The 26,843-nt window shown below is 43.3% G+C and overlaps 1 protein-coding gene across 3 annotated transcripts in view; it reads left to right on the top strand.

The window, feature by feature from the left end:
* agap3 (ArfGAP with GTPase domain, ankyrin repeat and PH domain 3) overlaps positions 1-26,843 on the top strand; it is a 678,127-nt gene that overhangs the window by 322,620 nt on the left and 328,664 nt on the right. The window contains exon 1 of one of the 3 annotated variants that reach the window (XM_060823966.1): positions 23,254-25,149. The exons of 1 other annotated variant lie outside the window; for it this stretch is intronic. In XM_060823966.1, the coding sequence (XP_060679949.1) occupies positions 23,838-25,149 (1,312 nt within the window). In that variant the 5' untranslated portion in view covers positions 23,254-23,837. Of the gene's footprint in view, positions 1-23,253; positions 25,150-26,843 lie in introns of those variants that run through there. One more of the 3 variants, XM_060823964.1, reaches the window with a different exon arrangement.

Consider the following 26,843-nt stretch of genomic DNA (forward strand, 5'->3'; position numbering starts at 1 on the left):
ATGACCCCTACATGTACAATTTTTATCTTAAAAGTCTCTAACATAAGACTGACGGAATAGTCTCGTCTTGTCTTTAAAGCCTTTTAAAAATGTAAGCGGATTGTGACCCATGTTCACGACTGTCTCCCGACACATTGTTCGTGACATAGACATTAAAATGTTGGAAGGCCAGTACCAAACTCTATAGTTCTTTTTTGATTGTGTAGCATTTCCTCTGGTGGATGTTGATTTTCTTTGAAAAATAAACAATCTCATCCTCATCTGTCTGTGGGAGTACAGCTCCAACTCCTATGTCACTAGCATCTGCATTGAACTCCATTTGCCACCTCTCAGACCAATTCTGCAGTTTATCCAAGTCCCCTTGCAACCTGCAACATTCTTCCACACTATCCACTACTCTACCGACTTTAGTGTCATCTGCATATTTACTAATCCGTCCACCTATGCCTGTATCTAAGTCATTTATAAAAATGACAAACAGCAGTGGTCCCAAAACAGATCATTGTGGTACACCACTCGTAACCAGACTCCAGACTGAATATTTCCCATGAACTACCATTTGCTGCCTTACAGAAAGCCAGTTTCTAATCCAAACTGCAAAATCACCCTTAATCCCATGCCTTTGCATTTCCTCCAACAGCCTACCATATGGAACCTTTGAGAAGAATAACAGGAAGGCCGAGTTTAGGGTGTAGGTTTGCTCGCTGAGCTGTGGGTTTGATATCCAGGCGTTTCATTACCTGGCTAGGTAACATCATCAGTGGCAATCTCCAAGTGAAGCGAAGCTGTTGTCTCCTGCTTTCTATTTATAATCTTTCTCCTGGATGGGGTTCCTGAGGTTTGTGGTGAGGTCATTTTCTGAGGGGTTGATGGATGGCATCAAGATCTATGTGTTTGTTTATGGCGTTGTGGTTGGAGTGTCAGATTTTTGGTTTGATGATTGGTAGGGCTGTTTGTTCTAGCCTTTGCATTACTGTTTCTGCTATGAATCCTGATAGCGGAGATCCCATGGGTGTGCCATTGATTTGTTTGTAGACTATGTTGTTGAAAGTAAAGTGGGTGGTAAGGCACAGGTCCACTAGCTTCATGTTGTTTTTGTTGGTAATGTGATTGATGGTGGTTGGTGTGTGTGTGATAGACTGTTCTAAAAGTGTGTTTCCTTTGCTGGGTCGATGTTGATGGAGGTGAACATTCGCTGTTACGTTGAATGAGATCATTACTGCGTCTTCCTCTATTTTGGTGTTTTTGATGATTTTTAGGAATTCCTGGGTGGAGTGCATGGAGTGCTGTGACTCTTCTACTAGGTATTTCAGTCTCGCGTGTAGTTCTTTGGCCAGTCTGTAAGTTGGTGTTCCAGGTAGTGAGACTGTAGGTCTGAGGGGGGCTTCTGGTTTATGGATTTTTGGTAGTCCGTAGAATCGTGGGGTGTTGGTGCGGTCGGGTTTCATTTTCTGGAATTCCGTCTTGTTTAATTGCCTGGAATTGTGTAATTTTCTGGGTTCGCTACGTAGATGACACCTTTGTCATCACAAAACAAAACAAGATAGAAGAGACATTTAACATCATCAACAACACCCTCACAGGCATGCAGTTCACCAAGGAGGAAGAAACTGACAACAAACTCGCATTTCTGGACGTCACAGTAGAAAGAAAGGACAAGGGAGAATTACAAACCCGCGTATATAGAAAACCGACAAACACTGACCAAATACTCAACTACACCAGCAACCATCCCAACACACACAAATGAAGCTGTATCAGAACACTATTCCAATGAGCCACCACACACTGCAGCACAGACGAACTTTGAAAAACAGAGGAGAACCACCTATATGACGGTATTCAAGAAGAACAGATACTCAAAAAACACAGTGCGCAGATTCCTCAAGAACAAACCACGACAAGCAGACAAAACACAGCCGGAAACCCTAACCACCTTACCATATATCAAAGAAGTTTCAGAAATGACAGCCAGACTACTGAGACCCCTTGGAATCCTAGTAGCACACAAACCCACCAACACTCTCAAACAAAGACTAACAAACTTAAAAGACCCAGTACAATCCATGCACAAAACCAACGTCATCTACAAAATTCCATGCAAGGACTGCCACAAACACTACATGGGACAAACAGGCAGAAAGTTAGCCACAAGGATACACCAGCTGGCCACAAAAAGACATGCCCCCCTCTCCCTCGTAGCCCTACACATGGATGGGAAAAACCATTTCGACTGGGGCACCACATCTATCCTGGGACAGGCTAAGCAAAGACATGCCAGAGAATTCCTAGAGGCCTGGCACTCCAACCACAACGCCATAAACAAACACATAGATCTAGATGCCATCTGTCAACCCCTCAGAAAACGAACAGGAAATGACCTCACCACAAACCCCAGGATCCCCATCCAGGAGAAAGATATAAATAGAAAGCAGGAGACAACAGCTTTGCTTCACTTGGAGGTCGCCACTGATGATGTCCCCTAGCCAGGTAATGAAACGTCTGGATATCAAACCTACAGCTCAGCGAGCAAACCTACACCCTAAACCTCAACCTGAGCTACAAACCTTCACAAACCTTGTGAGGAAGGCAGTGTACTGGGTCAATGGAAAGATTCTTGGTAGTGTGGATGTGCAGAGGGATCTAGGAGTCCACGTGCATAGATCTCTGAAGATTACCACCCAGATGGATAGTGCTGTTAAGAAGGTGTACGGTGTGTTAGGTTCCATCGGTAGAGGGATTGAGTTCTGGAATCGCAATATCATGCTGCAACTATACAAAATGTTGGTGCAGCCACAATTGGAATATTGTGTACAGATCTCGTCACCCCATTACAGGAAGGATTTGGAAGCATTGGAAAAGGTGCCGAGGAGATTTACTAGGATGTTGCCTGATCTGGAGGGAAGGTCTTATGAGGAAAGGCTGAGAGAGTTGGGTCTGTTCTCATTGGAAAGAAGAAGGCTAAGAGGGGAATTTGATAGAGACATACAAGATAATCAGAGGATTAAAAAGCGTAGACAGTGAAAGACTTTTTCCTAGGGTGAACACGTCAGCTTGTACAAGAGGACATAACTACAAATTGAGGGATGATAGATTTAAGACAGATGTCAGAGGGAGGTTCTTTACTTAGAGAGCGGTAAGGGCGTGGAATGCCCTACCTGCTAATGTAGTCAACTCAGCCACATCGATGATTTTGGGATAGTGTAGGGGGATGAGTTGAGAATAGTTCACAGGTCGGCGCAACATTGAGGGCTGTTGGGCCTGTACTGCACTGTATTGTTCTTTGTTCTAACCTTATCAAAGGCCTTACTGAAGTCCATGTACACCACATCAACTGCCCTACTCTCATTCACATGCTTGGTCACCTTCTCAATAAAGTCAGTGAAGTTTGTGAGACATGACCTGCCCTTGACAAAGGAGAAAGTGAGGACCGTAGATGCTGGAGATCAGATTTGAGAATTTCTGATGAAGGGCTTATGCCCGAAATGTCGATTCTCCTGGTCCTCAGATGCTGCCTAACCAGCTGTGCTTTCTTAGCACCACACTCTTGACTCTGCCCTTGACAAAACCATGTTGACTATCTGCAATCAAATTGTTGCTTGTTAGATGATTATAAATCCTATCTTATAATCCTTTCCAAAACTTTTCTGACAACAGATGTAAGGCTCATTGGTCTATAATTACCTGGGTCATCTCTACTGTCCCTCTTGAACAAGGGCACAGCATTTGCAATCCTCCAGTCCTCTGGTACTAAACCTGTAGATAATGATGACTCAAATATCAAAGCGAAAGGCTCTGCTATCTCCTCTCTCGCTTCCCAGAGAATCCTCGGATACATTCCACCTGGCCCAGGGGACTTGTCTACTTTCACTCCCTCTAGAATTAATAACACCTGTTTGTAACTAACCTCGATCCTTTCTCGTCTAATATTTCGTACCTCATTCTTCTCCTCCACAATATTCTCCTTTTCCTGAGTGAAAACCGATGAGAAATGTTTGTTTAGCACCTCTCCGATCTCCACAGGGTTCACACACAACTTCCCATTTCTGTCTTTTGACTGGCCCTATTCCTTCCCTAGTCATTCTTTTATTCCTCATATCTATAGAAAGCTTTATGGTTCTCCTTTATTTGACCTGCTAAAGACTGCTCATATCCTCTCTTTGCTCTTCTTAACTCTCTCTTTAAATCTTTATGAGCTAATCTGTAACTCTCCATTGTTTCATCATCACATAAGCCTCCTTCTTCTGTTTAACAAGCGATGAAATTTCTGTAGTAAACCACGGTTCCCTTACCTTATCACTTCCTCCCTGCCTGACAGGGACATAGCTATCAAGGACACGCAATATCTGTTCCTTAAATCAGCTACACATTTTGATTGTCCCCATCCCCCGCATTTTGCTACCCCATTCTCTGCATCCTAATTTTGCCTAATTGCATTTTGCCCCATTGATAACTCTTGCCCTGTGGCATGTACCTACCCCTTTCCATCGCTAAACTACACATAATCAAATTATGATCACTTTCTCCAAAGTGCCCACCTACCACTAAATCAAACAGCTGGTCTGGTTCATTACCAGATCCAGTGTGGCCTCTCCTCTTGTCAGCCCTTTGACATACTGTGTCAGGAAACCCTCCTGTACAGATTGGACAAAAACTGATCCATCTGACGTACTAGAGTTATAGCATTTCCAGTCAATGTTGGGAAGTTAAAGTCCTTCGTAATGACCACACTGTTCCTTTCACTCCTACCCAGAATCGCTTTGCCGATCCCCTCCTCCACATCCCTGGAACTCTGTGGGGGCCAATAAAAAGCTCCCTGCAGTGTGACCTTTCCTCTCCTGTTTCTAACCTCAGCCCGTACCACCTCAGTAGACAGGTCCTTGTCAAAAGTTCTTTCAGCCACCGTTATACTGTCCTTGACTAACAAGGCCACCCCTCCCCCTCTTTTACTGTCTTCCCTGTTCTCAATGAAAGATCTAAACCCTGTAACCTGCAATGCCCATTGCTTACCCTGCTGTATCCATGTCTCCAAAATGGCCACAACAGAGAAGTTCCAGGGACCTATCCATGCTGCAAGCTCACCTACCTTATTTCAGATACTTCTGGCCTTGAAGTAAACACACTTCAAACCAGCTTGCTGTCTGCCAGCACATTCCTGTGACCATGAAATCCTGTCCATGCCCTGCCTACCCTCATCCTCCTGTGCACTAAAACTACACCTCAGATTCCCATCCCCCTCCTGACCTAGTTTAAACCCATCCGGATAGCACCAGAAAATTAGTACCCCTTTGGTTCAAGTGTAGACTGTCCTGTTTGTAGAGGTCTCACCTTCCCCAGAATGAGCCCCAATTATTCATGTACCTGAAACTCTCCCTCCTCCACCATCCTTGCAGCCACGTGTTCAGCTGATATCTCTTATTCCTTGCCTTGCTATCACGTAGCACGGGTAACAAACCAGAGATAACAACTCTTGGGTAACAGTTCAGAAAAAGTACATATTTGCTCATCCCTTACCAACAGTGACTGTTTAGAACCTGTATCTCTCAAAGTTATAACTTCTTGTCCTTTTCTCACTGTTCTTTCTGAGTAAACCTTACCCACCGAGGTGAATTCTTTTTACAGATCAGGTACTAACTCCATACTCAGCCCCTGCCTTGGTTGTGCACTCTCCTGTAGCTCCTCGGCTCTTCTTGGGGTCTCCTTTACTACCTTCACTAATGCCACTGGCTTAGTTTGTGTTACCACATCTTTTCCCACAGTGCCTTTCTTTAATGACCAGCACTGTGACTTTACGTGTCCCAATTTCTGGCAGCAAAAATAACTTTTTCTAGTGCCCTTCAGAAACCACCGGCACTGTAATCTTCTGTCTCCCACTCCATGACAGTGAAAATACCTGAGGCTTTTCACCCTCTAGTGTTTCTTTAACATGAGTCAAATTCTTACCAGTGCTAGGTGGAAGTGAATACTGCAGATGCTGGAGATTAGAGTCAAAATTAGAATGGTGCTAGAAAAGCACAGCAGGTCAGGCAGCATCCGAGGAGCAGGAAAATTGACATTTTGAGCAAAAGCCCTTCATCTTACCAGTGCTCTCTACTTTTGGTTTCATCGTATAGGATCTCCCCTTCTCCCAACTTCTATCTCTCACAGGATGGAATTCTGGCCAGAAGCATGTCTAATGTATCCATGTGTACCAACATGTTTTCCTCTGCTAATTCTGCTGAACTTCTTTCCTCCTGTGAATTTTTACGATCTCTGGAAGTGAGTCTCTTAGAGTCTCAAAGGTCTTATCTATTTTTAAAGCACACCCATTGATCAAAATGACTATGTTTAATTCTTTCAAACACAACACAAATCTAACCTGGTTCCTTTTTTGTGTTTCTGGTACCAGCTCATAATCATTTAAAATAGCCTGTTTAATGTCTTCATAATCTCCTGACCCCTCATCTGATAGCGCGACAAACTCCTCATGAGCTCTGCCTCCCAGTTTAATCTGAACGGACATAACACATAAATCCTTCGACCACTCCATCTGCCTAGCAAAATTTTCAAATGAAATAAAGAAGGCTTCAACATATTTCTCATCAAAGTTTGGCAGAGTTTTGACATATTTGTATATATCACTACCTTCTCTTTTAATCTCCATCCTGTTAACTTTACTTTGCTGACTAAGTCACAACTTTTCAAGTTCAAATTCTCTCTCTTTTTGCTCTGCTAAGAATGTTTTCTCTCTCTCTCTGTTTTTCCCCCTCTCTTTTTCTTTCTCTCTCTTTCTTTCTCTCTCCCTCTGTTCTTCTAACTTCATTTTCCTCAATTGTAATTTAAGTTTTTCTTCCTCCACTGCACTTGTCTGTTTCTGTGATACACCTAAGTATTTGAGAAACTAGCTTACAATTTCAGTTTTACTTTTGCCCTTGGTTAAACCCAAGTCTAACTTATTTGCTAATTCTCAAAGTCTGGCCTTTTTCTTTCCTTTTAAACTTTCTTGGCAAATTTGAGAATCATCTTCAAATACCAGAACCTATTTAATAATTTTAAGAGCCATTTCTCTCACTTTTAATTTAATCAATCAATTAAACAAATTGTCTCACCTACATCTTATTTAAATATCTAAGACACTAACCTGCAAGTGTTTAAATCTGCTGGGATTTTTCATACCCCGAAATCTATTCAAATCTGTCTAAACCAGTTCAAATCACAAATCCAAGATCCAAACTTTTAAAATCGGAGACAAATGCCCCTAAACCATTCAAATCCCATTGACAAGCAAGAAAACTATTATGACACATGGTAAACCCTCCTGCTTACTTTAAACCAACAACACAGAGAAGATTTATCCCGTGCAATAATCTGTGAAAATTTGAGACCTCAGGAACTAATTAAGGTAAAATTTAACAACTTTATTTCTTAAGGTATAACAGAGAATAACTAACAACTATTTACAACTTCTTCCTCTAACCTATCTTTTACCTTCCTCTTCAACAATACTAGTCTGATAAAAAAAACCCCAATTAAGATTTACCAAAAATTCAAGATTTAAAAAAAAAAGCCAGATGTTGAATCCTATCTTCCTCGGTCTTCTTTTCTTCTTCTTAGGGATTTCTGTTTCACAGGTTACTAATCAAAAAAGGTACCTTTAAGAGAGCTATTCTCTGGGCAGTCTGCAGATGCTGGTGGCTTAGCAGTTCTCCTCCCGACTGTTCAATTTTCCCCGGTCTTATATCCCCAAAACATTGGATTGTGTCATTGGCTTTTAAGATTGTCACTATGCTCAATAACAGTCTTATGTCGGCAATGTTACAACATAGGGGTAGCAAGCCAAACCAAGTCAGTGTCTCTATCACTGGATTTGCAACACAATAAAGTTAAAACATTCAATGACAATCCAAACTGCCCAGTTGTTCTAACCATCAATTTACAAATAACAGAACTTGGACACCAAATTTATAATTTTATTATACAAAAATTAACAATTTATTATTATGTAACTTTAGCAGAATACAGATAAACAGCAAGTTAATCTAATTAACACCTGCAATTTAATGCCCAATCTTCTTTGATCACAACACCCACTCACATGGGGAAAGACAGATAGACATAATTAAGGAATAAACTAAAAAAGAAAATAAAAGAATTGTAATTTTCCAGTTCAATGTACAGTTTCCAATGATTGAAAGCAGGTCTTCATGATATCCTTGGACTGTGGGTGTGTTCACAGACAAGTAGACTGTGTATGTCGCTTGAGTTTCAAATTCATCGATGAATATAAACCGTTTCAACAACTTCTAGCAACAAATATTTCCTTATTTCTTAAAGTCTCGGATCGTTTTCTCAGAAGCTACAAGATTTTGATAACTGAAGCAAAACTAGAAAGAGAGCAAAGTAAAGCAGCACCATCTCTGAAAGACTCCACAAATCAAACTTCCTACTGCCGAAACCCAGCCAGAACCATTTCTCTGTCGAGAGTGTGTTGCTGGAAAAGCACAGCAGGGTCTGGATGCATCCGAGGAGCAGGAGAATCGACGTTTCGGGCCAGAGCCCTTCATCAGGAACCTTCCGACCTTGTAGTCTGGGAACCCCGCACTGCCCAATTCAACCTTCCTGATGCTCCTCGGATGCTGCCTGACCCTATTGTGCTTTTCCAGCACCACACTCTCGACTCTGATCTCCAGCATCTGCAGACCTCATTTTCTCCTGGAACCAGTTCTCTCTTAACTGACCAACAACATTCAACCAGTTGCCAGCCTGAGCCTGCCACAGCAACAGTTCAATACTGATTTATCTACAGTATCTTAAGCTCAGTAATTAAGTTATCTTTCCAGGCCAGTTTCCAGCAGTTTCTCTTTTTTAAAAAGAAGCCGCTGTTTAAAGGTCAACTCACAGTTCGAAACAAAAACAATGAGAAAAATAAAAGTAGTGATGGTCTGAACTGTAAGCTGTCAGTTTGGAGTTGTAAATTGTCCAGAGATTGAGTAACTGGGCATGAAGCAGAAATAATAACCTGTGTGGGCTTGAACTCTTGGTATTTGAACAATATTGTGACAGGAGAGGGAGGGGTGAGGCTGAACCAGAGATCTGGCACTAAATTAATCAGTAAATCATATTAACTGTTCAGTATTAAACATAGGAAAAGATAGACTCTTCAGACACGAAGGGCAGTAAATAGGAAAGGACCAAATTGAAATTTACTGATTGAAGTCTAACTACTGGACAAGGTGACACACGTATTTAAAAAAAAGGAAGAGAGAGGTCCAGTAGTGAATAGATGGCTGGAATGATCTCCATGTGTGGGAGTGGAAATAAAATTGAAGCGCTTGGTCACAAATTAATTAGATGCAGTGATTGGAGTTAGTTATTAATGGAGGTAACTTGTTTGAATGGGCCAAGTGGTCTCCCTCATACTCCCTCATAATCCTAGTTGAAATTTAAATTCTTTCATACAGCTTTCCCCATATCTTGTCAAAAATCTCAATTGTGTCCAGGTTTCCTGCCCTCATTTCCCCTTGTGTGGCAACGTTTTGGATTTGGTATTCTATTGCTGCTGAGAAGCATCTTAAAATGTTTTTCAACACAAAATAAGGGAATGCTGTTTTTGTCCTAATTATTGAGAGAATGTCTATCCCACTCTGTTAGGCATCCTGAGCTACTCCCTCAGTCATACAGGACTATCTGCTGCCCTCTCATGGCATGCTGCAGCCCAATATTCCAATTCCTCAGTTTCCTTTGTCTCGGAAACCTTCTCCACCCTGTCAGACATTAATCCCTTGCTTCAAAGCTTCACTTGTATGAGCAATGCACATGTGAATCACAATGGAAGGTTCCAACAGCATACTTGATGGCTGATGTCAGATGCTAACTTTCATGTATTAATATAAGTATGTATTAATAATAAATATAAAAGGATTTGCAGAGATGTGGGAAGGGCCAGTTGCATCACTGTTTCAAAGGACATATGCTCTGGACTGAATGTTTCCCTGTAGTGTATGATTCTGGTTGAAATCCTACCTGCAGGTAGTGGTGTCCTGTAATGTGATTTGTTCATGGCCATGAGCAAACTCAACCCATGTCCTCCAACCATGTACTCTCCCAAACATACATTACACCCCAGTGCTGCAGCCTGTTAACCATCAGTTCAAACATATTGGGCAGAGATGCAAGAAAAGGCCACATTGATTTATGTCTGATGGCCAGGTGGTCTATCAATCAAAAGGCAACATTGATAAGCCAGGAGACTGAAGAAGAGGAGGAATGAGGAATAAATGACAATGATCACACTGTGCCACACACACAATGCTTCAATGTTCTGTCAGCAAAGACAGAAATCTATTGCAAAGTATATGCCAAATTCAAACACTGCATGGGTTGGCTATTTAGTGGAAGCATCATGTGATCGGAGCAATTTGAGGTAGTGTTTCACTTATTTAAATCTTCTGGCAGGTTTTAACTAGGCAAGTAACTTTCACGGAGAATGACTCAAATCTGAAGCCAGTAATGTTAGAGCAGGAACTGGTGTCCTAGCTAAAACTTATATTTCAAACGATATTGTGTGAAGATGCTGTTTTTACAGACTTTCAGAAGATATCTGAGAAAGTCATTCATTAGAGATTGGTATCCAAAGTCAAAGTTCATGACATTGAAAACAATTATTGATCTGGTTAAGATAGCAGCTGACTGCCATGTGACAGAAGAATGAGCAGTGACTGCTGCAGAGAGGTCTGGCTTACCCAGTTCATGAATTGCAGAAGATCAGCTTGCTGTACAGCAAGTAATTAGGAAAGCTCATAGAATTCTATGTTAATTGCATGAGGAGTTGAATACAAGAATAGGGAGTTTATGCTACAGTTAAGCAGGGCATTGGTGAGACTGCATCTGGAGTACTGTGGACAGTACTGGTCACTGTGGTCACAGAGGATGTTAATTTGCTGGAACAGTTCAGAGAAAGATTGTTAGAGAAATATCTGAATGAGCTGATTGCCTTATGAGAAATGCCAGGCAGGCTAAAGAAGAGTCAAAGGTGGCTTAATGTGAAACATGTAGGATCTTGACTGGGTGAATGATGAAAGGATGTTTCCTGTTGAGGGAGAATTGAGAACTGGGCTGATGGTTTAAAAATAAAGGATTGCCCTTTTCAGACAGAAATGAGGAAACATATTTTCTCTCCGAGGGTTGAGTGTCTTTGGAATTCCATTCCTCAAAAGGCAGTGGATGCAGAACCCCAAAAGGCAGGAGTTCATAGCTTCTTAATTACCAAATAGATGGAAGATTATTGGGGATATATAGCAATGTAGAGTTGAGATTAAAATCAGATGAACGATGATCTTATTGAATGGTTGAGCAGGCTGAAAGGGCCGAGTGGCCTTCACTGATTGCTCGTTCGTACGATGCAAATTGGCAGCATGTGATGGGAGCCAATTCACAGGGATCTCAATGAGGTTCTCTACTATTGACCATGCAATGATTTACATACTCGGACAGAAAACCACAAGGCTAAAGCAGTATGGATAGAAACAAAAAAAAAATTACAAAGTGACCTTCAATATTATATGAATGAGTAAAGCTCTGCAAAGTGGATTTTGATTTTTGGGGAGACTTTGGTTTGATAGTGCTGTCATTGAATAGTTAATGCAGAGACCCAGGCAATGCTATGGGGACCTGGACTACTCACCACAGGAGGTGGTGGAATTTGAATTTAAAAATTCTGAATTTCATCAATGACATTACAACTGACTGAAAAGCCCATGTGGCTAATTTATGTCGATTAGAAAAGGATCATTCGACTTGGAAACAAAAATAGGTAATTCAAACCATAAGTCTACTCCATCATGCAATGAGATCATTGCTGATCTGATAACCCTCAACTCCACTTTTCTGTCTTTCCCCATAACCTATGATTCCCTCACTGATTAAAAACCTATGTCAGTCTTGAATATACATAATGATGAAATCTTGACAGCTTCATGAGCCAAAATATTCCACAGATGCTATTAGATTAGGTTAGATTACTTACAGTGTGGAAACAGGCCCTTCGCCCCAACAAGTCCACTCAGATCCATTCTCCTACATTTATCCCTTCACCTAACACTACGGGCAATTTAGCATGGCCAATTCACCTGACCTGCACATCTTTGGACTGTGGGAGGAAACCGGACCACCCGGAGGAAACCCACGCAGACACAGGGTGAACGTGCAAACTCCACACAGTCAGTCGCCTGAGTCAGGAATCGAACCCGGGTCTCTGGCGCTGTGAGGCAGCAGTGCTAACCACTGTACCACATGCATTATCATGTGAAATAAGAAATTTCTCCCCATCTTTGCAGAGGGCTGGTGAGGCTGGGTCTTTAAGAATATTCAAGACTGAGACAGATAGAGATACTGTATCCAAAAGTCTCCACTTCCTTCACCACCAGTGCTCAGTAGCACTCCTGTGTAGTATCTACAAAACGAACTGCAGAAATTCACCAAGGCTTCGAAGGCAGCATCTTTCAAACCCCGACCATTACTTCCATCAAGAAGGAAAGGACAACACTCCAAGTTCTTCTCCAAGCCACTCACCATCCAAACATGGAAATATATCGCCGTTCCTTCAATGTTGTTGGGCCAAAATCCTGGAACTCCTTTCCTAATGGCATTGTGAGTCTATCTACGGCCTATGGTTCGAAAAGGAAGCTCACCACCAACTTCTATAAGGCAAATGAGGAATGGTAATAAATGCAATATTGTTTCTATGGAATGGAATAAGTAAATAGTGAGAAATGAAGTTGGGTTTAATGATGTAGAATCCATTTCATGGAATGCTTACAGGATGGCTTCTTAGAACAGCTTGTGATGGAGCCACAGGGAGCAGGCTATTCTGCACTTAGTGCTCTGTAATGAGCCAGACTTTATAAAAGACCTTAAAGTAAGGAGGCAGCGATCATAATATGGTAGAGTTCAGTCTGCGGTTTGAAAGAGAGAAGGCAAAATTGGATTTAATGCTGTTACAGTTAAATAAAAGGGCATTAGAGAGGAACTGATATGAATAGGAAGGGTTTGGAGGGATATGTGCCAGGTCCTGGCAGGTGGGACTAGATTGGGTTGGGACATCTGGTCGACATGGACGAGTTGGACTGAAGGGTCTGTTTCTGTGCTGTATATCTCTATGGCTCTATGACAAGAATCGACTGGAAGTAGAACCTAGCAGGGAAGGCAATGGCAGGAGTTTCTGCGTGTAATTGAAGACACAGTACAGAGGTTCATCCCAAAGAAAAGAAAGATTGTCCAGGCGAGAATTAGACAACCAAGGCTGAAAAAGAAAGTCAGGAAATGTATCAAAGAAAAAGAGAGCCGATAAAGTGGCCAAGAGCAGTGGGCAATCAGAAGATTGAGAAGACTAAAAAACAGAGGATAACAAAGAGAGAAATAAGGAAGGAGAGGATCAATTATGAAGATAGGCCAGCCAGTAATTTTAGAAATGATATTAACTTTTTTTTCAGTACATAAGAAACAAACAAGAGGCAAAAGTAGACATTGGGCCGTTCCAAATTGATGCAGGAAAGCTAGTGCTAGGAGATAAGGAAAAAGCTGAAGAACTTAGTAAATACTTTGTGTCAGTCTTCACAGTGGAAGACATGAGTAATATTCCAACAATTAAGGAGAGTCAGGGGCAGAGTTGAGTATGGTAGCCATTACAAATGAGAAAGTGCTAGAAAAGCTAAAAGGTCTAAAAATTGATAAATCTCTTGGCCTTGATGGGCTACATCCTAGAGTTCTGAGGGAGGTGGCTGAGGAAATAGCAGAGTCATTGGTTGTGATCTTTCAAAAGTCACTGGAGTCGGGGAAAGTCCCAGATGATTGGAAAATCGCTGTTGTAACCCCCTTGTTCAAGAAAGGATCAAGACAAAAGATGGAAAATTATAGGCCAATTAGCCTAACCTTGGTTGAATGTAAAATTCTAGAATCCATCATTAAGGATGAGATTTCTAAAGTTAAGGATTTAGTAAGGGGAGGTCGTGTCTGACAAACCTGTTAGAATTCTTTGAAGCGGTAATAAGTAGGTTAGACCAGGGAAACCCAGTGGACGTTATCTACCTAAACCTTCAAAAGGTCTTTGATAAGGTTCCTCACCTGCTGATTAAGGTGAGGGCCCATGGTGTTCGAGGTGAGTTACTGGTATGGATTGAGGATTGGCTGTCTGACAGAAGGCAGAGAGTTGGGATAAAAGGTTCTTCTTCGGAATAGCAGCTGGTGACAAGCGGTGTCCCGCAGTGTCCAGTGTTGGGGCCACAGCTGTTCACTTTATACATTTAATGATCTGGATGAAGAAACTGGGGACATTCTGGCAAAGTTTGCCGATGATATGAAATTAGATGGACAAGCAGGCAGTACTGAGGAGGTGGAGAGGCTGCAGAAAGATTTAGACAGTTTAGGAATGTGGTCCAGGAAATGGCTGATGAAATTCAATGTGAGCACTTTGGAAAAAACAAATACAGGCATGGACTACTTTCTAAACAGTGAGAAAATTCACAAGGCCAAAGTACAAAGGGATCTGGGCGTGCTAGTCCAGGATTCTCTAAAGGTTGACCTCCAGGTTGACTCTGTGATTAAGAAAGCGAACGTAATGTTGTCATTTATGTCAAGAGAGTTGAAATATACAAGCAGCAATGAGCTTCTGAGACTTCATAAAGCTCTGGTTAGGCCCCATTTAGAATACTGTGTCCAATTTTTGGCCCCACACCTTAGGAAGGACATACTGGCACTGGAGCGTGTCCATTGGAGATTTGCATGGATGATCCCTGGAATCCCTGAACATATGATGAATGGCTGAGGATCCTGGGATTGTATTTATTAGAGTTTAGAAGGTTCAGCAGAGATCTAATAGAAACTTACAAGATGCATGGCTTAGAAAGGAAGGACACTGGCATACTGGGACCTGTGGGGGCAGCCTTAGGGTTAGAGGGGGTCAATTTAGAACAGAAATGAGGAGGTATTTCTTCAGCCAGAGAGTGGTGGGCCTCTGGAACTCATTGCCATGGAGCGCAGTGGAGGCTGGGACGTTAAATGTCTTCAAGGCAGAGGTTAATAAATTCCTGTTCTCGCAAGGAATTAAGGGCTATGGGGTGAGTGCGGGTAAGTGGAGTTGAAATGCCCATCGGTCACGATTGAATGGTGTAATGGACTCGATGGGCTGAATGGCCTTACTTCCACTCCTATGTCTTATAAGACCATAAGACATAGGAGTGGAAGTAAGGCCATTCGGCCCATCAAGTCCACTCCGCCATTCAATCATGGCTGATGGGCATTTCAACTTCACTTACCCACATTCTCCCCATAGCCCTTAGATTCTTGATGTCTCGAGGAATTATCAATCTCTGCCTTGAAGACATTTAGCGTCCCGGCCTCCACGGCACTCTGCGGCAATGAATTCCACAGGCCCACCACTCTCTGGCTGAAGAAATGTCTCCGCATTTCTGTTCTGAATTGACCCCCTCTAATTCTAAGGCTGGGTCCTAGTCTCCTCGCCTAACGGAAAAAATTTCCTAGCGTCCACCCTTTCCAAGCCACGTATTATCTTGTATGTTTCTATTAAGTCTCCCCTTAATCTTCTAAACTCCAATGAATACAATCCCAGAATCCTCAGCTGTTCCTCGTATGTTAGACCTACCATTCCAGGGATCATCGTGTGAATCTCCGCTGGACACGTTCCAGTGCCAGTATGTCCTTCCTGAGGTGTGGGGATCAAAACTGGACACAATACTCCAAATGAGGCCTAACCAGAGCTTTATAAAGTCTCAGTAGCACAACGGTGCTTTTATATTCCAACCCTCTTGAGATAAATGACAACATTGCATTCGCTTTCTTAATCACGGACTCAACCTGCATGTTTACCTTTAGAGAATCCTCGATTAGCAACCCCAGATCCCTTTGTACTTTGGCTTTATGAATTTTCTCACCATTTAGAAAGTGGTCTACACTTTTATTCTTTTGCCAAAGTGCAAGACCTCACATTTGCTCACGTTGAATTCCATCAGCCATTTGCTGGACCACTCCCAAACTGTCTAGATCCTTCTGTAGCCTCCCCACTTCCTCAGTACTACCTGCCTGTCCACCTAACTTCGTATCATCTGCAAACTTCGCTAGAATGCCCCCAGTCCCTTCATCCAGATCATTAATATATAATGCGAACAGCTGTGGCCCCAACATTGAACCCTGCGGGACACCGCTTGTCACCGGCTGCCATTCCGAAAAAGAACCTTTTATCCCAACTCTCTGCCTTCTGTCAGACAGTCAATGCTCAATCCATCCCAGTAGCTCACCTCAAACACCATGGGCCCTCACGTTGCTCAGCAGCCTCCCGTGTGGCACCTTATCAAAGGCCTTTTGGAAGTCTAGATAGACCACATCCACTGGGTTTCCCTGGTCCAACCAGGGTGGAAATAAGAAATAACAAAGGGAAGAAGCCACTGGTAGGTGCAGTCTATAGGTCCCAAACAATAACTTTTCCATCGACAGAGAAAAGAATCAGGAAGCAATGAGGGCAGATAAAAAGAAGACATTATATAATCATGGGTGATTTTAATTTTCAAGTAGATTAGAAAAGTCAAGTTAGAAGAAATACCCACCAGGAAGAATTTGTAGAGTATATTCAAGGCAGATCCTTGTGGATCCAACTAAGTATCAGGCTATTTTGGATCTGATGATGTGTAGTGAGGCAGGTTTAATAAATGATCTCAGAGTAGAAAGACCCCTCGAGAAGTGGGACTGTAATATGGCAGAATTTAGCATTCGATTTGAGAGTAAGAAACTTAAATAAATGTTGAAGAAATTGAGTAGGTTGGGCATGTACTTAGAACATAGAACAATACAGCGCAGAACAGGTCCTTTGGTCTTTGATTTTGCGCCGACCAGTGAACTAATCTAAGAGCTTCCCCCTACACTATCCCATCATTAGCTGTGTGCGTATCCAGGGATTGTTTAAATCTCCCTAATATGGCAGGCAGGACACTCCACACCCTTACCACTCTGAGTAAAGAACCTGCCTCTGATATCTGTCTTAAATCTATCACCCGTCAATTTGCAGCTCTGTCCCTCGTACAAGCTCACGTCATCGTCCTAGGAAAAGACTTTCACTGTTACCCTATCTAATCCTTTGATCATCTTGTATGTCTTTTTCAAGTCCCCTCTTAGCCTTATTCTTTTCTATGAGAAAAGATCCAAGACTCTCAGCCTTTCCTCATAAGACCTTCCCTCCAGTCCAGGCAACATCCTGGTAAATCACCTCTTTTCCACATCCTTCCTGAAATGGGGCAACCAGAACTGTACACAATATTCCAAGTGTGGCCGCACCAGCGTTTTGTATAATTGCAGCATGACATTACGGCTCCGGAACTCAGTCCCTCTACCAATAAACCCAACACACCATATGCTTTACTTATCAACAAATACTTATTGTAGTTTAAGCAAATGAGACGTGATGTGGTTGAAAAATATAGTATTCTTAGGTTTCTTCAATAGGTTGTGAGTCAAAGAGTGTGGTGCTGGAAAGGCACAGCTGGTCAGGCAGCATCCAAGGAGCAGAAGAATCCACATTTTGGCCATAAGCCCTTCATCAAGAATGAAGCTTGTAGTCCAAGGGGGCTGAGAGATAAATGGGAGGGGGGTGGATTTGAGGTAGGTAGCTGGGAATGCGATAGGTAGATGAAGGGATGGCGAAAGTGATCGGTCAGAGAGGAGAGTGGAGCAGATAGGTGGGAAGGAAGATGGACAGGTAGGACCATTCAAGAGGGTGGTGCCGAGTTGAAAATTTGGGACTGGGATTAGGTCGGGGGAGGGAAAGTGGGCAAAGTGGTGAAATTGACATTGATCCCGTGTGGTTGGAGGGTCCCAAGGTGGAAGGTGAGGTGTTTTTCCTCCAGGCATTGGGTGACTAGAGTTTGGCGATGGAGGAAGCCCAGGAACTGCATGTCCTTGGTGGATTGGGGAGAGAGTTTCATCTTCCTTCCCACCTATCTGCTCCACTCTCCTCGCTGGTCTATCATTTTCACCCCCACTTTCACCTACCTATCGCATTCCCAGCTACCTTCGCGTCCCCCATCCCCCCCAGCTCCACTCGCTTTTCTTTTATCTCTCAGCCCCTTTGGCCAGTAAGCCTCAATCCTGATAGAACATTACAGCGCAGTACAGGCCCTTCGGCCCTCGATGTTGCGTCGACCAGTCATACCAATCTGAAGCTCATCTAACCTACACTATTCCATGTACGTCCATATGCTTACCAATGACGACTTAAATGCACTTAAACTTGGCGAATCTACTACCGTTGCAGGCAAAGCATTCCATACCCTTACTACTCTCTGAGTAAAGAAACTACCTCTGACATCTGTCCTATATCTATCACCCCTCAATTTAAAGCTATGCCCCCTCGCGTTTGCCGTCCCATACTTGGAAAAAGGCTCTCCCTGTCCACCCAATCTAAGCCTCTGATTATCTTATATGTCTGTATTAAGTCACCTCTCAATCTTCTTCTCTCTAAAGAAAACAGCCTCAAGTCCCTCAGCCTTTCCTCATAAGAGCTTCCCTCCATACCAGGCAACATCCTAGTAAATCTCCTCTGCACCCTTTCCAAAGCTTCCACATCCTTCTTATAATGCGGTGACCAGAGCTGTACACAATACTCGAAGTGCAGCCGCACCAGAGTTTTGGACAGCTGTAGCATAGCCTCCTGGTTCCGGAACTTGATCCCTTTATTAATAAAAGCTAAAACACTATATGACTTTTTAACAACCCTGTCAACCAGGGTGGCAACTTTCAAGGATCTGTGTACCTGGACACCGAGATCTCTCTGCACACCTACACTACCAAGGATCTTACCATTAGCCCAGTACTTTGCATTCCGGTTACTCCGACCAAAGTGAATCACCTCACACTTGTCCGCATTAAACTCCATTTGCCACCTCTCAGCCCACCTCTGCAGCTTATCTATGTTTCTCTGTAACCGACAACATCCTTCGTCACTATCCACAACTCCACCGACCTTAGTGTCGCCTGCAAATTTACTAACCCACCCTTCCACGCCCTCATCCAGGTCATTTATAAAAATGACGAACAGCAGTGGACCCAACATCGACCCTTGCGGTACACTACGAGTAACTAGACTCTAGGATGAACATTTCCCATCAACCACCACCCTCTGTCTTCTTTCAGCAAGCCAATTATTGATCCAAATGGCTATATCTCCCACAATCGCATTCCTCTGCATTTTTTTACAATAGCCTACTATGGGGAACCTTATCGAACGCCTTGCTGAAATTCATATACATCACATCAACCAGTTTACTCTCATCTACCTATTTGGTCACCTTCTCAAAGAACTCAATGAGGTTTGTGAGGCACGACCTACCCTTCACAACCGTGCTGACTATCCCTAATCAAATTATTCTTTTCTAGATGATTATAAATCCTATCTCTTTATAACCTTTTCCAACACTTTACCAACAACTGAAGGCTCACCGTCTATAATTACCAGGGTTGTCTCTACTCCCCTTCTTGAACAGGGGAACCACATTTGCTATCCTCCAGTCTTCTGGCACTATTCCTGTAGACAATGACGATTTAAAGATCAATGCCAAAGGCTTGGCAATCTCCTCCCTGGCTTCCCAGAGGATCCTAGGATAAATCCCACCTGGCCCAGGGAACTTATCTATTTTCACACTCTGCAAGATTTCTAATACCTCTTCCTTGTGAACCTCAATCTAGTAGCCTGTATCTCAGCATTCTCCTCGACAACATTGTCGTTTTCTAGAATGAATACTGTCGAAAAATATTCAATAAGTGCTTCCCCTATCTCCTCTGACTCCACACACAAGTTCCCACTACTATCCTTGATTGGCCCTAATCTTATTCTCATCATTCTTTTATTCCTTAAATACCTATAGAAAGCCTTAGGGTTTACCCTGATCCTATCCGCCAACAACTTCTTATGTCTTCTCCTGGCTCTTCTGAGCTCTCTCTTTAGGTCTTTCCTGGCTGCCTTGTAACCCTCAAGCGCCTGAACTGAGCCTTCACATCTCATCCTAACATAAGCCGCCTTCTTCCTCTTGATCCGAGATTCCACTTCCTTTGTAAACCACAGCTCCCCGGCTCTACAGCTTCCTCCCTTCCTGGCAGGTACATACTTATCTAGGACACACAGGAGCTTTTCCATGAATAAGCTCCACATTTCTAATGTGCCCATCCCCTGCAGTTTCCTTCCCCATCCTATGTTTCCTAAATCTTGCCTAATCACATCGTAATTGTCTTTCCCCCAGCTGTAACTCTTGCCCAGTGGTATACACCTATGGCTTTCTATCACTAAAGTAAACATAACAGAATTGTGATTGCTATCACCAAAGTGCTCACCTACGTCCAAGTCTAACACCTGGCCAGGCTCATTACCCAGTACTAAATCTAATGTGGCTTCGTCCCTTGTTGGCCTGTCTACATACTGTGTCAGTAAGCCCTCCTGCACAGACTGGATAAAAACAGACCCATCTATAGTACTCGTACTATAGTGTTCCCAGTCAATATTTGGAAAGTTGAAGTCCCCCATGACAACTATCCTGTTTGTCTCACTCCTATTGAGAATCATCTTTGCTATTCTTTCGTCTACATTTCTGGAACTATTCGGAGGCCTATAGAAAACTCCCAACAGGGTGACCTCTCCTTTCCTGTTTCTAACTTCAGCCCATACTACCTCAGTTGACGAGTCCCCAAACATCCTTTCTGCAACTGCAATACTATCCTTGACCAACAATGCCACACCTCCCCTGTGTGGCGGCACGGTGGCCTGATTTCTTTAAAGGCGGAGGTCAGTAAGGGGATGATCAGAATGGTTCAGCAGGGAGGTGACCAGTCTTGACTTAGCATTGCAGCAGCTGAAGTGAGCTGAGCAGGAGCAGAGACAGAAAAATAGAAAGAAGTGGTCACTGATGATAATTTTCATCTCCCAGTAGCTGGCCATGTCTATATATGAGGAGTCTGTGGCTCAAAAAGCAATGAAAGGTAGAGAGAGCACTGCACACACTGACTGACTGTTTCTCTCTCTTCTGGCTCTCAGGATTTGATGCAGATTGTATCAGATGAACAGACAGTGTGTGATCTGTTCAATTTCTCATTATGTTCTTTGCTGCTAGATTAAAAATTTGAGAAGGCAATTGGAATTGTAAATTCCAGGGCTGTGAAAGGGGATTTTTTTTTGCTTTTGGTAACTGACCTGAAGCTGGGACTATGTGCTTGGTTTTTTTTGTAGAGTTTACTTTTTCCAACCTACTTGTCTTCAAAGGAGGTGATCCTATTACAGGTGATTGACCTTTATTTGCTCTTCTTTCTGAGGTTACTCAATTGTGGAGGGTATTGGATCTTTGTCTTAGCATGTACTGGGGTTTTCTTTTCAAAAGGAGCATTGTTGTGGAGTTCATAACATGGCAGATAAACGTGTATGAATTTTCAACCCAAACGTCTTACCGCCTCAACCAGTCAAACTCATTGTGTCTCCTTCAACCTCCATTTATCAGTGGCTGAAGTGATCTAGAAAGAAAACTCTATATAATATTCACTACTCCTTTGCTGCCCAAGTTGACTGCTGCCTTAACTGTGGAGCAGTTAACTGTCAAATGAAGCAGCCTTAGTCTCAGTGCTATACAGCTTCTGATCACCAGAGGGTGCTGGCTATCTAGGCTTGGCCACCACACAGTGAGCTGAAAGGGATCTGGCTGGTGCATAGCACTTGCTGTAAATGGGTTTCTCAGGGATGAATGATGGCAAGATCAAGGTTGATTACATTTCACATTGAGCATGCTTGAAGCTGGTGACTGGTGACTGGCTGCCTTCTCCTTGCTCTCCATCAATGTTACTGGACTTTCTTGTGAATTATACATTGCTAACAATGTACAGGAGGAAGTCAGCATCTGACAGATACTCACTGATCTAGTGTCTTTCTCCAGGGTTTAGTTGTCATGTTTCACATTCTAACATTTAGAATTAATTTCCATTTCCTAAAGAGCATCGGGTCTCTTACCAGGACCTGTCTGGGACAAAGACAAAACTCACTATTTGGGATTCCGAATAAGATCATCAGGTGGATACACTGGAATGGGAATGGCATCACAGAGTGGATAAACTGGAAATTTTGGAATTTTGTTGACTTCACTTTTGTTGATTTATTGAAGGAGCCATGTGTGTTCAGACATAAAATGCGGAAAGTGTGGAACCACTGGGAATGCAAAGCTACTGGAGTGTGGAAATGGCTGATCTTTGAATAGAAGAAAAGTGCTGGAAAGCTGAAACAAACGCAGAGAATACTGGAGAAACTCAGTCTGATATGACTCTTCTTTAGAACTCAAGAAGAAAAGTGATATAAAAATCAAAATATTAACTGTTTCTTTCTCCACAGATACTGCTGGATCTGCTGAGTTTCTCCTGGAATTTTTAAGTGTAGCATGATCGAAGTTCCCAGATTGGATCAATTTGCTTGCATCATTGTACTGGAAGTAGTGAAGATAGGAGATGCATTTTATATTAAACATGCCCTGATCAAGTCCCTCCTCATCAATGAGGAATATTTGAAAATTCCTTGCTGCTGTTTTGTAGGGAGCCCAGCAGCTGATTGATGCACAGCAAGATCACAAAAACAGTGAGATGGTAATATTGGGCATGCACCTGTAAGACTGGATTTCCTGCTCTTCTGGAGTTCATTTTCCGTTCCCACTAGGCCCTATAAGTATGATATGTCTTTCGAAGGATAGCAACTCTGACAGTGCTGTCATTTATCATGCTGGAACATCAGCCATCAGTAGTCTGACTGTGCTGAACCCCCTGCCCTGACTATCTGGCCCCACCACATGGGTATCTGGAATCATTATTCCCCCCACCACCACCACCACCACTACCACCCCACACAGCATCAGTGACACAGGTATGTGAGATTGGACAAACAGCAGCTCCCTCTCTTTGAGTGATCATACTGTAGTTAGTGACAGTGAGCTGGGCGTATTGATTGTGAAGTGGAAAGGGAGAAGCAGAACAGTCACACATTCCCCACACTTCTACATTCTGTTCATTCTGTCACTCTGCCTCAGCATCAGTTTATCTTTGTCCTGACCCAACTACATATGTCTGCAGAAATGTTTCTCAGGAGCATTTGAGCAGGCATGAGGAGTGTGAATTAGATCCACTCCACATTTTCCCTCTCTCCGTGCTGATAGTTATAGTACAAGGTACAGGCATGCAGGCTCGGTGCGAGAGAACATTTCTCAACTAATCCTGGCCAGGTCTGACACAGGGAGCAACTGACATGTCGCAGTTCTGATTGCAAGCCACAACAGGAGGTTAGCAGCCGGGGCTCCCATGCACTGAAAGAAGATAGATCAGTTTTGTTCGGTGTTTGTCACAATAGTTGGGATGTTGCAGGTCCAAGAGAATAGGTGTTTCTATGCTGTGGAATTCTGACTTTGAGCCAGCGTGTGGGAGATCCCATCCAGCGGCATTTGTGTGGAGTTACTACCCAGTCAAAACTTCCTCACACACCGTGTCGATTGTAATTTCTTGAAAGCTGGTTTAGCTCCAGCTTTTAAAGTGACTCAAGCAGAGTGGAATGTTTTCCTTTGGGTTGGGAGACTGCAACACCCAATGAGACTCCTGAGAGTTAAAAATGTTGGTGCAGTCTGACAGGCCACTGTTCTCACTGAACAGCAGCTTCCAGTGTAAGGCTGATTCTCTCCCAGGGGGCCCGGGTGACAGAGAGTTTCAGAGCAGATAACAAATCTACAGTGAATGAATCCGATGGTTTTGGTCTCCAAGCTCCTCCTGAGCCCAAACTGAATTCAGACAGTATGGCAGCTGCTGTAACTGGAGACTGTGAGGGCACTGACAGAGAGCTGGTGATGGACCACAACAAATTGGAGCACAAGAGGATATTGCAGGAAAAAACTGACTATGATGCAAACTCATGTCGCTGCTATCACTCACCCAATGAACAGGCTGCAGATACTCAAATTGCTGCCATGTCTGAACAGGTAAATATGACTGGTGTCTTGCAGGTTAAATTCAAGAGTTTGATAGAGGGCCGGGCGGGACGCCTCCGGAAGGAGACCAAGCCCAGTGACGTTGCTGATTTCTCCGGAAAATACTCAAGTGTGATGGTTGATTCCCCACTGCACTCCGTCAATGACAGACCAAGACGCCCCAGGAGTATTTGTGTCCCAGAAAACAAGATTGGGTTATTCCCAGAACTGGAATCACAGTCACTGGTGCCAATTGTGAGGAGGAGAGGGATTGATCCTGATTCATTGTGTAAAGGGGAGCATTCTCAGCACCACAATGAAGCAGCAGTAGGAACTGTACAGCCTCAAGCATGCATTCTCCGTCCTGGGAAGAAGGAACTACGTCGACCCCTTAGTATGAGTTTCCTTGAGGCAATCAGAACTCCCTCCCACGCTGAGGCTGAGGTACCAGACAGTGAAGCAGCTGAACGGACTGCCAGTGCCACCAGATCTGACGGCCCAAATTTTTTGCGAGCTGGCTATCGATGGTCCAGTCACCGATGGGTTAGCTCAGCTGGGAAGACGATGAGTACAAAAGACACAGCGAGTGATCACAAAACTCCAAACTCCAAAATATCCCTCAAATCACTAAAAAGAAGCCTGAGCTTTCGAATTAGGAGAGGAGAGAACAAAAAGGAATGTGAGACAACCAGGTGCAGGACACAGAGTGTTGGAGAATCCTTCCGCCAAAGACTGAAGTCACCTGTAAGTGGGAGCTCATCTTCCCCAGAGACATCAAACCAAGAGACGCCCACCTGGCATAAGCAAGATCAGAGTTACCAGGTGCATCTAACATCTCTTATAAACACCTCCTCAGCCCCAACAGTGAAGCCAGCATACTCACCAAAACAAAGCATTGAAGCAAACAATTGGTGGAAGTTTCTGACTGCTCATTTTCGCAAAAAGGATTCACGTGTGAACAAAAACTCTTCAAAAAATGATAGATTGGGATCTGAGATGCAGAGGAATGGCTGGACTTCACCAAGCGAGGAACAGAATATGGCTTCGTGTGGGATACTTGAATCTTGCAACATCCATGATCCATTTATGGAGAGCTATCATCATCTGCCCAGAAGTGAAATGTCATCACCATCATCTGAAGGTAAATTGGGAGCGATGTGGCTGATCAGCAGCAACAACAACAAACATCAGGGTGATGCATATGTGATGCTTATCATTCAAGGCTGGTTCAGAGCTAGTTTTTGTGAGTGAAAGTGGTCCATGTAATGAGGGTAATCGGATGTTGTGGAATTCTGTTAACCAAACTCTTATGAACTGCGTGAAAGTGGGCTGTCTGTGGACTTACTAACTCAACCTGGTGTCTCTCAGCCGCCCTGGTTATGCATTGGACAACAATGCCATTAGCATTTATGAATTTAAGGAAGGATTAGAGCATCTGCTCTGCTAGATATAAACAATGCAAACTGTTGTTAGGAAATATCAGTTTGTAGCCAGGATTTCTCTGGAATGAATATGTGGAAAGGTTAGGGGTTAGTGCTCAGACCCTAGCTATTCACAATAAGGTTAATAATTTAGATGAGGGAACTAAATGTAACATCTACAAGTTTGCAAATGACACCAAGCTGGGTGGGAGGGTGAACTTTGAGAAAGAGGCAGATATTTCAGTGTGATTTGGATAGGCTGAGTGAATGGGCAAATACATGACAGATAATGTGGATCAATGTGAGGTTATCCACTTTGGTAGCAAAAACAGGAAGGCAGATTGTTATCTGAGTGGCAATAGATTGAGAAAGGGGGAGGTGCAATGAGACCAAGGTGTTCTAATACACCATTCGCTGAAAGTGAGCATGCAGGTACAGCAGGGAATGTGGAAGGTAGTGATATCAGTGTGTACCACAACCTCTTCACTCAGTGACATCCCTGACTTTGGCCTCAGAGAGGCAACACACCATTCTGGAGTTACATCTCTAGTCGCAGAAATGCCTGTTTGCACCCATCACTATTGAGTCACCTATTTCCTTTGAACTCTTGCTCTTGCCCCCTCATACAGCTGGGTCACCTATAGTGCTGCACTCTGCAATGGAACGTTCATTGTCCTACACAGAATTAGTTACTGAGGGGAGTGTCCTTTGCACTTTCTGCTCTGCCTGTCATGCCTCTTTTCTCTGCCTGTGGTCACCCATTTCCCCTCAGTATACAAGGTGACAGCGTCAACAAATGTGCTACCCATATCGCCTTCAGCCTCGCAGATGTATCTCTGTGCCTTCAGCTGTTGGCTTGAGTGCTGCTGGCACTTCTTGCACATGTGGACTTTGTATCAGTAACTAATGAGAACATTTACTTAAAGGGGAAGTGAATAGATAAGGTAAAGTCACCATTGTCCTCTGAACCATAGAGCTGTGTCTCATTTGAGAGAGAAATCACTGGTGGTGCTGACTCACCACGCCTCAGGCGAGGGAATAGGTCGAGAAGGAGAGCCCTTCATGGCAACCTTGGTTAGTGCAGGAATTGAAACCATACTCTTAATATCATGGGTTCCCCATGGTAGGCTCCTTCATAAAGTCAGGAAGTATGGGATACAGGGAGATTTGGTTATCTGGATTCAGAATTTGGCTGGCTGAGAGAAGGCAGAGAGTGGTTGTAGATGGAAAGTATTCTGCCTAGAGGACAGTGTTGAATGGGGTCCCGCAGGGTTCTGTTCTTGGGCCTCTTTGTAGTTTTTATAAATAACTTGGTTGAGGGGTGGGTTAGTAAATTTGCAAATGACACTAAGGTTAGAGGTGTTGTATAGAGGGCTGCTGCAGGCTCAGTGCAACGTGGACAGGATACAGAGCT

This window comes from Hemiscyllium ocellatum, chromosome 4 (genome assembly GCF_020745735.1).
Source record: "Hemiscyllium ocellatum isolate sHemOce1 chromosome 4, sHemOce1.pat.X.cur, whole genome shotgun sequence".
Taxonomy (NCBI): Eukaryota; Metazoa; Chordata; class Chondrichthyes; order Orectolobiformes; family Hemiscylliidae; genus Hemiscyllium; species Hemiscyllium ocellatum.